The 12,096-nt window shown below is 40.4% G+C and overlaps 2 protein-coding genes across 2 annotated transcripts in view; one reads left to right on the top strand and one right to left on the bottom strand.

Annotated features, from left to right (window-relative positions):
- LOC119127745 (gastrula zinc finger protein XlCGF8.2DB-like) overlaps window positions 1–12,096 on the top strand; it is a 235,055-nt gene that overhangs the window by 69,047 nt on the left and 153,912 nt on the right. The window lies entirely within an intron of this gene.
- On the bottom strand, window positions 15–11,535 carry ift81 (intraflagellar transport 81 homolog). The gene is made up of 18 exons (XM_037259822.1): window positions 11,392–11,535; window positions 11,178–11,281; window positions 10,903–11,083; window positions 10,733–10,822; window positions 10,503–10,568; window positions 10,085–10,195; window positions 9,445–9,529; window positions 9,048–9,211; window positions 8,881–8,976; window positions 8,363–8,509; window positions 5,363–5,512; window positions 3,807–3,935; window positions 3,623–3,712; window positions 2,913–2,999; window positions 2,739–2,810; window positions 1,221–1,306; window positions 910–955; window positions 15–798 (listed from the first exon to the last, which is right to left on the bottom strand). Exons 1-18 carry the CDS (start codon window positions 11,533–11,535, stop codon window positions 616–618), a joined length of 2,031 nt encoding a protein of 676 aa, XP_037115717.1. The 3' UTR covers window positions 15–615.

Here is a 12,096-nt window from a genome sequence, read left to right as displayed (position 1 = left end):
ATTGAAAGAAATTATTGGATTTTGAACATTTTAATTGCAAAACCATTATAGTTCCTCATTACAAAAGTCAAAATCTAACATTCGTTGACATTATTCTTGCACATAAAACACACATTACCAGTCAAAATAAACATGACATTATAACATCCTATAAAACACAGAAACATAACATAGTATAGCTTACATTTTCACATCTATGAAAACACTATTTCGGCAAAAAAGAATAACTAGCTAATTGTATACACGGCAACAGTTACTTCCAAAATTGGCAAGAAACAGTCCAAGGTCATGTTATTCCTGCTAAAAATAGTTGACCATGTCCACCGGTACTCCACTATGTGTGCCGTTATCACGAGACACTTGGATCGAAACTACATTAATCGCGTGTCAAAACGTCTGGTGACTGACTCACAGAGAGCTAAAACATTGTAAATCTCAAACCTTGTCATGGACAGTTGTGCTCATGTAAGAAAACTGTCACCCAATGTTAAAACATAGTTATCCAATGATTGATGAAATTGTGCTTTTAATACATTTTCATAAAGCAATTAAACTAAATAAATTAAATAACAGGACAGTGGGGTTTAAAAGGAAGTACTGAAATCATGTGAGCCCTCACAGCACCAGCCTATCCTCTCCTCCTTCTTGGATGACCTGACCGACAGATGCCTCGCATTCCACTCTTATGAAGCACTGCCTCTTGCACTCCATCAGTTGCTCCAAGTCTTGCCACATCTTCATCTGCTCCATGTTAGTAGTGTGGCTCTCCCTCACCAGCTTCTGTTTCTCACGCAACTTCTGCAGTGCACGTGGGGGGGGTGGGGGGGTGGTGAGGGAGAAGCTAACATCTCACCTCATGTATCCACTGAAAATAATTTCTCAAAACAAATTACTGAGTAAATAACTCACCTTGCCAAGTAGCTCCTGCTCTGCAATGTTCTTCATGTACACTTCCCTACAAACAAGGGTATTATTCACATGCAAGGCCATAGCAAATTCAAAAGAGCTCACACACTGTTTTCAAAGTGGCTTCTCATATACCCTTAATCCATATTTTGGTTCCATCATAAGTGATTAGGAACTCTCAGATGCCTCTTTGTGTGAAATGAAATAATGCGGGTGCAGCAGCTCAACTGACTATGATGTAAGAGGAGCTCCCAGAGGGTATAAAAGGTTATTAAGCTTTCAAGCAGCTGTTTGGCCAGACTCAGCGTGCTCACCTGATGGCCTTTTTCCTCTCCTGGACATCAGAGGACACGTAGGCCTTCATCTCCTCAGCCGCCCGCTGTATTTGCATCTCAATGACCTGTGAAAGACAGAGATGGGAGGCTCATGAACTAGCAGGAGTCTAGTTGAAGAGAGGGGGACTACCTCTGTCCTTCTCACACAGCTGTTACAACAATCCGATTCATTTTTAACATGTTGCAACATGTTTTCTGGGCTAGCCTTAAAGGTATCAAACAGTTGCTGCTCAGATGACCAATCACACAGACGATACCAGGTAAGAAATGTACCGTATACTAAAAGAATGTTTGAGCAAACCAGTTTGTAAGAGGAAAAAAAAAAAAACTCAAAGATTTTTACAAAAGAGCAGTTTAAATGGAGTCAAATAGTTACATAATAAAGTAACCAAATTATAAGAAATTGATCATATTTTATAGATTACAAAATTGAAATGAAAGGATAATATGGAGCGATTTGATTATTATTGTTAAAAGACCACCTACAGATCTCTCTGGATTAAGATGTCCAGCAGAGTTATCTTATTGTTACCAACAGCCCTTTCAAGAATTTTAATAAATACAACACCAAAAAGCATGAAAAACCATATGCCCTCTTCTAATTTTTTATTGTGGGTTCCCCACTTTAATGTTTAAGATCATCAAACAAATGTAAATAGTGTATCAGACAATCATAACCTAAGTCAAAATAAAAATAAAAATGTGGATTTTAAATAGTGATTCATACTTGCCCCCCTAAACTCCTTGCAGAATTTCAAAATTTAGAAGAAAGAAAATCAGCAACACTCGAGGGTTTTTGAGCACGAACAGACTTTTTAAAGGCCATCTCACAGCATTTCAATTAGATTCGAGTCTTGACTAAACTTTGACTAGGCCACTCCAAAACCGTCACTATATACTTTTAAAGCCATTCCGAAGTTGACTTGTTTGTGTGTTTTGGATTGTAGTCCTGCAGCAGAATCCAAGTGCGCTTCAGTTTGAGTTACCAAACTCGCTAAGGATTTACTGGTAAAGAATGGGATTCAAAGTTCCATCAATCACAGCAAGTCATCCAGGTCCAGAATTAGCAAAGCAGTCCCTGAACATCACAGTACCACCACAAAACATGATTGTTGGTATGATGATCATTTTTTGAAATGCTATGCTACATTTATGGCAGATTTAACAACACGAACCTTCCGACCAAAAAAAAAAAAAAAAATCCTCCTACATGTCTTGGCAATCTTTATTTTTTATATCTGTGTGCTCATGCTTTACTGTCATTATGTTTCATGTCGAGAAATGTTTGACAGTTTGTTTATCTAGTTCTTTTGGCCACTTTGAAGAGGAGCAGTTGAATCCAAGAGAATTATCATTTGCGCCTAACACTTGGCTTGCTCTTGACTAATTTGGCTATGCCGTAGTTTAGTGAGTGGGCAGGCCTCAGAAGAAGGCTTCAAATTTACTGCTGCAAGAATTGTGGAAGTCGACATTTGGCTGCCTGCTCCTTATTCTTACCTCAGACTTGCAGTTGATGTAATGATATCGATTTTCCTCCTGTGCCGTCTCCTCTCTCAACGCTTTCACCTCCTGTGAAGAATACAAATGTTATTTGCAATACCCAGTAAAGAAACACGAGTATGACTTTTGAAAAAGCAAAAAAAAAAAAAGCAACGACAACAGAAACAATACCTGCTCCAATTTTGACCTGTTGCTCTCCAGACCAGCAGCACAACTTTCGTATTGGGATTTCTTTTCTTCATATTCCTGATTTAAAACCTGGAAAAATGTTCGAGCAGAAAGTCAGTATTCCACTCACACAAAACAAAGCTCACTTTTCTGTACAAAAATCATACCAAGACAATTTCAACACTGTCCAATTATAGTACCACTCAAAACACAGAATCACTTTGAGCAACTTAACCAACAATGGCCGCTCTTACAAAGTCTATTTCTGTCCTTCGGTTGCAGTGTTTCATTGGTAGACATTAGCCACTGAAGAGGAAGATGGAACACATGTAGGAAAATTTAATCCTCTGCCTTTAGCGGAGCAATGTGGGGGGCTTTCCCTTCAAGCATTTTATTTCTGGAGCGCGTAAAGGATTGCTAAAATACCAGCGTGTCACAATAATAGACGATACAGAAGTCCAACAGGAATCAGTAATAATTTTATCCATTTGATCTCACTCTTAAGATGGACTAATGTCTCATCACAGGGGCTACCTTGATGTACAATGTTTTACCATATTTCACATTTACTCCTGTATTTCAAGTCAAGTCATTGCAGTATTTTGCATTTTTAAAGAGAAGATGGATAGTGTTTTTTCCTTTTGTAAAAATTCAAAATAATGATGATAATAAAGAATGATATTATAGTTGCATAGTAAAACAGCTACGCTCACCTGACACTGCTGCCTCAATGACCTCAGCTCCTTGATAATTGGAGCGAGAGCCGACTTCTTCTCCGCTATCTGTGAATTTAATTGCTTCGCCTATGAGAACAGAGACAACAGTCACAATGAGGATTATTTTTTTCTCTGAAGTAAAATAGCAAGATTCATCAAATTCTATCCTGAGTAATGTTACCATTTCAGACATGTCACCCAGTTTGCGGCCCTTCTTTTCATCTAGCTCGCTCTTGATGGCTGACATCCTCTCGAGTTCCTCCTGAGTATTGCTGTAGCCGGAGATACCCTTCTCAGCTTCCACAGTTTGCTTCCAGAACACAAGGGAGAGAAATCTGGCAAGTTAATGACCCAAAGTAAGGCGGAAATAGCCAGAAAATGTACAACTTATTATTGTACCGAGTGTCTTAGTTGGAAAACAATTAATTTTCTTATTTACCATTTATTCAGAATTAATTGTGGGCAGCAGATATAACACATGCTGCATAGATTATGTGCAGCTTTTGGATTTAATTAGAAGACAAGAGTCAACCTTGATAAAATGAACATAAAAGTAAGTTTTTCACAAGTGCTTGGTGTTGGGAGAAAAAAATAAAAAAATCACCCTCCAGGGTAAGTACCAAACCAAATGGATCATGAGGATATCAATGCAACCATGAATAAATAAATAAACTGCAAATAAATAAAATGGTACAGCCTGCCATTTGCCAACATCTTATACTCAGTTTAAGCCGTCTAATATCATGAAGTAGGAGGAATGAACAAAGAGGTGGAAAACCATCTTTTCACACAGTTATTAATGTTTGAGACTTGGCAGAGGTCTGCCTTATAGATTTCTCCATTATTTTCCTTCAGTCATTGTCAACTATGGTATTAGGCAAATGTTACTCAATCTGGGAGGCGTTAAACGGGACATACCAAAGTTGAATTGCTTTAACTCAAACAAATGGGACTTAGTAACTCGAAAAGTGCACAGCTAAATAGATGTTTTGTTAGCTTTTTAAAATATGTTTCCACAAGTAATACGCTTCCGCTGTCACAATTTGTCTTTGGTTTGATAAATCACAATACTCATGCTGAATTCCTCTATATGCAAACACTCCTTCGACAGGATGCAAAATCAACTGCGTAGCAGTTAAACACTTGATCGTGGTTGCACCTTTTAATTGATTTTTGCACAAGGCCCACTGTCTTCAAGGGGGGAACAGTTTCCATCTGTAGCTTACAAGAACTACTAACCCGTCACATCCAAAGGATGAGGCTGAAAACTGCCATAGCTTAACAACTCCCAGTGAGAGATGCAGAAAGAGCAGGGGCGGCAGATGCAGTTGTCAAAAATAGCAGCTCTGCATGGCTTCTTTCAGACAGCCTATCAACAAGTCAGGCGCTGGGACCACAAAGAGGTGTGAAGCAATTTCCAGGAAGCTTCCAGAACGCCAGTGTTAACACGGCCAGTGTGAATGGGGAGATCAACTGAAAACAGAGCGATTGGAGGGAGCCAGCCGATGCGCGGCACCGAGGGAACGGTTACTTGAGTGCCTTGCTCAAGGGCAGTTGATAGAACAGTTCTCGCACTGCTCCATTCATATTTTACCCTTAATGCTGTGTGCCATCAGTAGCAAAAAACGACATACTGTAAAAAGGACTTTACGTTCATGTGCGGTGCTTTGCAAGAAATGATGGAAGTTACCCAAAAACAAAAATGTTGCTCGGGTTTTGAACTCATTTGTAGTTTACCAGTTTCTCTTGGACAGCCTCATGCCTCTGCTTGAGAATCTCCTCGGTCCGTTGTAGAACGCCATACTCAGCCTTCAGCTCTGCAATTTCCTGACGTTTCTTCTTGTAAACTGTACCCTTGCTTCGCAGTTTCACCACCAAACGTTTCAGCTAGGAGGGAACAGAAGACAATTCAAGTCAAGAGTTGGTACCAGCCAGAATCTTTCAGTTGGAAATAACACAAGGGTCAAATGAGGTTAAACAGTTTCGAAATATATTTAATCTTTGATTGTGTTTTTTTCAATGATTCCCATTCCTGATTTCAAAACTCTGACAAGTACACACAATCTTCTGCTGGTTCCTGGTTTCTTCTATCACAATATAGACGCATGCTGTCCAATGCCTTGCTCAAGGTCAGCAGAGGAAAGGCTTTCAAAAACAGCAGACGGGGGGCCCCAGGGCCCGTGCCCTGATCCAGCACGGTCACTCGATCTGTTCAGGCACGCTACGTCCAGCAAATAGCTCCATCTGGCAGAATCTCTGCTGCAAGCGGACGTGGGCTCGGGCCCCAACCCGAGGGTCTTTCTGTCTGTCTGTCTGTCTATCGGGACACACTGAAGCTCCTCCACAATGAAGAGCAGCTATAAATGAACAAGGACACGAGAGAACAGTCCCAGAAAACACAGAATGTGCTTCACGTCCTTTGGGGACCCGAGAAGCTTGATGTGAGACACAGTGGGTGGAGGGACGGTTCAGAGAGTATATTCTAGGTGTATTTTAGGACATCAAGGGCAGTCGTAGCTGAGAGAGGACTTAACAGAGAAGAATAATACTCCATAGTGTTCCTGACAGTGTGTTCCCACAAAGGAATCCTGTTACCAACAAGCAGCTCACTCATAACACGCTTGACCACGCTAAAGTGAAGTACAAATACGAGCGGCGCAGTGACACTAGGAGTAGAATATAAAATGGAGATCCCCTCTTCACTGCAATAGTACTACTATATTTAAGCTGTGTGATGTGCTCAGTTGATAAACTTGACAGGCCAACGAGATGCAGTCGTCCCTCTGCAGCTGATGGGTGGCAAGTGATGCGATGACACAACAAGCAGAATGGAAAATACCGCTGATAAAGTGATCATCTCCACTGTGACTGAGGAGGAGCCTGCTAAGCAGTGCTGGACAAGATCTTTTCCATTAACTTATACAAGCAAAGGACCCTCTTTGTTACTACAACTGATTGCTTATCAATACTCAAGCCATAAATGGAAGAAGGTTGCATACTTGATGAGTCCTGTATGACACTAACCAACTAGTGCATGTTCATATGTGCACTTGTAGCTGAATTCCTCTTCTGTATGAGTGAAATAAATGGGGGGAAGAATTATGGAGTCCTTTTTGTCCATTGCATTGTCAACTGATTACTTTCTTATAACAAAATAAATGTAACGAGACTCATTTCAATCGCATTTGTATTTTTGTCAAAAGTGGAGACAGCAGCTGTTTAATTCTGAATGCCAAAGCATCTGATTTGTTCCAGTATGAGTGATGTAATGTCTCAGAGATTGCTGAAACGCATGCTGTCCATCAGCTGTGTCTGTCAACTTGTGACAGATGCTACACCTAAATGTTTGCGATGCCAATTTAATGACAGCAAAATTCACCCTCTTCTGTCACAGTAGCAGGTCAGAGAGGTTAAAGGTCACAACAGTGTACAATCAACAAGTAGTGACAGCATCCTCTCAGCCAAGATTTGTGGACTCCTGAAGAAAAGGCAAAAAGTACACTTTGGGCTGCAACAGAAAATTCTAGGACCCATGGCCTTCACTTTTCTTCTGTTTACAGATCACAGAGAATATCAAGAAATAGTTGTTGCTCTTTAAAGGGGAAGTCAACCCACACATTTATTTGTCATAGTATGTTCTATGCAACTCAACTAATGGAAACACGGTGTTCTGATTTCATTTGTGGAATATGAATTGAACAGGCAAAATCTATCTCAGTGGATGGCCAACCAATCACGGCTCACCGGTTTTCTGAAGCCGAGAGTCGTGATTGGTTGTGTCCTGACACCTGGCAACTGGAAAGTCATCAGGCAGCAAAATGGCCACAGCCTGAGCTGGATAAAAACGTAATGCCATGTTTAGACTTGTGGGGCCCCACACAATATATTACCTAACAGAAAATGTTGGGGTTGACTCCCCTTTAAGATTTAGACAGACTGTAAAATTGCCTGCCACATTTTGGCTGCAGCGCCGTCCGTTTTCATCTGTCCGTGGCTCTCTGCTTATAAACAACATTCTAAATAGTCGATAGATCTGTCAAAGCTGTCACGGCATACAAAGCCCATTATCTTATTCCGCCAGTTCCGTTGACATGATTGGAATCCACTTGCTGACCGCTGCATGCACCATTATGGGTATGTTTGTATATGAGTTAAATGGAGAGAACACTAAACTATACTACACCTTCCCTTTTGTGAGCTTACAGAATGAAGAGACCAAAGCTAAAAAGATGACCTCCTCAGGTTTTAGTTTCCTTGTCAATAGGAGTATTTCTCAAGAAGACATCAAGAATGTTTGGAAGTCCCTTGCTGTTTGATCAAATGAAGATCAAACCTTATAGGCCTCTAAAAAGTGTTTTGTTGAATTAAGTGAGTACAAGGGAAAAGGCAACTTCCAGGCATTTTGGTCAGTACAGTTTCTTGTTCTGGTTCTTCTCAGTTTGCTACTATTAATAGATCTTCATGAATATGCGGGGGCGAGTGGGGGAAAAAGGATGAGTACTGTTAAGACAGTAAGCAGTCAGTGTTTGGATAGGACCATAAATAGCATTTTGTGTTTTTTTGTGTGGTTTGAATATATACATAAGTACAAGAAAGTGAGTGATCTTAGCAGTCTATGTAAACAACAGAGACTGATACAGATTAGTTGATTTAGTACAACTCTAGCCCCACAACATTGGGATTTTTTTTGAATGAGTGCACTAACTTGTGACTACAGCAAGCACACAGACTTGGTACCTCATCACCCCGGATGATCTCTTCCCCATTGGAGGCCAGTGCCTGGTTTGTCCTATGTTTCAGTTCTCGCTCTGCAGCCGCTAACTCCTCCCTTGCTTCCTGCAGCTCTTCAGCTTTTGCTTCCTTCTTACGGATGATGATGGAGGCCTGCGAGAGTCAGATTAGAATGGTTCTTGCAAATGTGCAATGTTCATGGGAAAAACTTGAGGCAATGAAGATGAGAGAAATGACATCACATCATTAACAAATGATTCAGGGATTTCCTCTGAATCGGATGTCTTTGTGGAACACAAGACATTTTGGAGTAATCTGTTTCACAAATTTTAGCACTATGAAAGGTTTTAGGCTCCACTGGTAAGTAAAGTGAATGTTTCAATGAATAAAGAACCCAAGACATGAAGACACAGAAAACTGGCACACACGTATTTGGCATTACATATTAAGAGTCCGGCAGTACCAGGATAAGTCCACATTAAAAGAATAGAGTCAAAGCCTCCAGAAAGCAAATCAAATCTCACCTGCTGCCTGTATAGAGTCAGCTTGTCATCTATAGGGTCGCTTCTCATCATCTTCTTCTCAATCAACTGATTTATCTGAGAGTCAACTTCCTTAATCTGGAAAAAAAAAAGATGTGAAACTTCAAAATAAAGTTAAATGCATACAGACTTGACAGTGGCATCCTGACCTTGTTCCCCAGCTCAAGGAGATCACCGTGACCCATGGCGGGCTCTGATGACACTTTCTGAAGGTACTGAACTGTACGTCGGAGGATCTCCAACTCTTTGGGGAGTTTTTCAGAGACCATGTACGAGTTGATCTTGATCTCCTCCTCGAGCCTTTTCATTAAGCCTGGGGAAGACAACCCTCAATACATTTGGAAAATGATTGCATTTCAAATGAAACATTTCTAAAATTGGAAAGTTGCTCCTCTCTTGGGACCACGCTCACTCACAACAAACACTGTGACAAGGACAAAAATAGAACAAGGCATTTGGACACCAGATCATCTTATCTTATAGCCATAGTTTTGATGATCCCGTGACCCCGTTCTGTGTCCTGCTGAAGCAGAGAGCAACACTTACTATCTGGACTGGAATCAGCTGCAGCCTGCCGCATGTCCTTTAACTGTTGCTGCAACCTCTGCAGCCTCTGCTCTGCCTGAAAAAGCTAAAGGCAAGCGGCTGATTATTAGCACAGGCCAATGACAAAATTGGTATAAATTACCCTAAATATATATTAATTCATGGGCTATTTATTGGGTTTCAAAGAATATGTACTGCAGGTTCAAGCAGATATGAATAGTGTCAAACAATGCTGTATTTTTAGTATATGCGCACCTTCAAATTGGTTTATTCCATGTCTCTTGATACGAGAGTGTAAGGAGTCATCACAGTTAGTATAAGCATGGATTGCAATTTAAAGTGGGTGCAGTTGTACATCAATGCAAACTATAACCACAATAATCAACAGATTAAATGTACGTTTTTGTTTACAAATGATGACCTCTTTGACAGTATTCTTTTTGCAGATACTATGTTATCTGTTACAACGCTAATAAAGTGTGAGGCAAGTGTTTAGCTGATATTATTTAGTATTTTATATACATATCTATAAAAATTACAGCATTTGATTTGCATAAATTGCAAGGAAAATGAAGGAAAGACCCCCATTAACTGATGCATAATTTAAAGTTGATATTAAACAGAGCAGTGAGTGTTTTACTTGGTTCTTTTGTTCTTGCTTCTGGTGGGCCAAATGCTCCTCTCGCTTCTTCTCAATTCTCAGCTGTCTGGCCTGCTCCAGCATCTGCTGATGGTTGGACACTGACTCCACCTAGTGGAGGAACCAATGCATACTGTTATGATGGAATATTATTTGGAGGTGGACAGCGCCTCTTTTCCATATATAACCGTGCGACATAGGGAGTCTGGTTTCACCTTTTGGAACGACTTGGGTGCTAGATCAACAGCTCATTAATTTGCTGGCGTGTCAAAACATCTTTACAAGCTGTCACATACCTGCTAGGCCTTCCAAAGCAGGTGCTAATACGACAAGGGTTATGTTTTCATTCCTCTGTGAATCTTAAAATCCTCCGAGCATTACAAGAGCAAATGGGCCCCTCTTGAGGGAGTTGACTTACCCGCTTCTTCAACCTTTCCACACGTTTAATAAGTGGACCCTTCTCTTCCTCCATTGCACTGATGTCCTGTTGCGAAACAACAAAAATACAGTTAAAAAAGTTCAACATGTATAGTGTTGCTTTCAAAAAGCTATAAACATAAATAAATACATTGAAGATAAGAATGCATTTATTTATTTGACAGTTACAATTTCTATTAAGAGATGATTTTTTTTTTTTATGTTGTTTACCCTTCTGATTTCTGCTGTGGAAAACCCTGATGTCCTGAGCTGCTCACATTCCTTATGGTTGGTCTTAAATCCTTCCACCAGTTCTTCATACTAGCAACAAACATGTATGTGTGCATTAGCACATTTGCTGTCCTCATACATAAGTCAAGTGAAGTTTGGTGCATAAAAACCTGGTGATATGTATCACTGATGACATCATCTGCCAAAAACTCTGCAGGAACATCAAGTTTAACAAGAAAGCGAGCCAAGTAAGCTCTCTTCTTTAGTTCTGGGACCTTCTGCAGAAGCCAGTGCAGGATGGGATGAACAGCAGGTTTGCTGCCAACCACAAGACCCTGTCTGAAGTTGCTCCTGATAGCAAAACATTGAGTCAGAAATGGCCCACACAAACACAAGAGTGCTTTTATATCAGTTATTTCGTTTTACGGTAAACATAGCAACTTACAGCTCTGATTGGTTGCCAGGTGGTTTGTATTTCAGCATTCCAAGCAGAGTACACATTCTCTTGGCGGTTTGTTCGGGCATTTCCTCGCGAATATCAATAGCTTGCTGAAAATAAGATTGTTGACTGGTTGATTGGAAATTGTCATAGCATGACAATCGTGTTTGGAGTATATTAATGTAACACCAAGTTGGGTAGGAAACTGCACATTGCTTACCTTTGGGTCTACTTCAGCTAAAACGTCATTTAAAATCTGGAGCAGCTGCATCGGTTCGAGGGAGTCAAACGTGATTAGATTAAAGTTTTTCCGAAACGGATCTTTGTTCAGTTGTTCGACAATAAATTTTAGTTGCTCGCTCATTGCGAAGTGATTCTTAGGTTTTTTGTATGGTCAACAGAAACCCCTCACAAATTACTACTCAGTCTTTTGCTAACCTAACTAGCATAGAACGTCCGCCCCAAGACTGACGACGCATTTAAATGGCGTGAATAAATCGGAAATTCAAGCTTTCTGCTACCGGAGCTATTTTACCTAAATGAAATAATCCCCTTTGTCCTCATAGACCATTTTCATTTCAATACCATACGTTAAAAGATGCTGCCTCCCCTTTGAAAAGTCTTTAGAAAGAAGAGTTCATGAAATACAGGGTTGTTCAGACGCACAAACAAACCAACAGTGTCGTTACAATACATATACAACATACCAAATGCCGTAGAAATTACATAGCTATATATGAACAGAGCTCTTATATCATATCTAGATATGCTGTAGTTACAGCTTTCACGAAATCTGACGAATAGGCGCCCGTTTGCTTTTCTATCTAGTGCTCTTACAAAATTCCTGACTTTCAAGAGTAACTTGAATGCATCGCTAGCTGTTCGCGTTCGTGCAGTTGCCGTGGCTACACGAAACGATTTCCGG

This window comes from Syngnathus acus, chromosome 9 (assembly GCF_901709675.1).
Source record: "Syngnathus acus chromosome 9, fSynAcu1.2, whole genome shotgun sequence".
NCBI classification, from domain to species: domain Eukaryota; kingdom Metazoa; phylum Chordata; class Actinopteri; order Syngnathiformes; family Syngnathidae; genus Syngnathus; species Syngnathus acus.
This window is presented reverse-complemented; position numbering and strand designations above follow the sequence as displayed.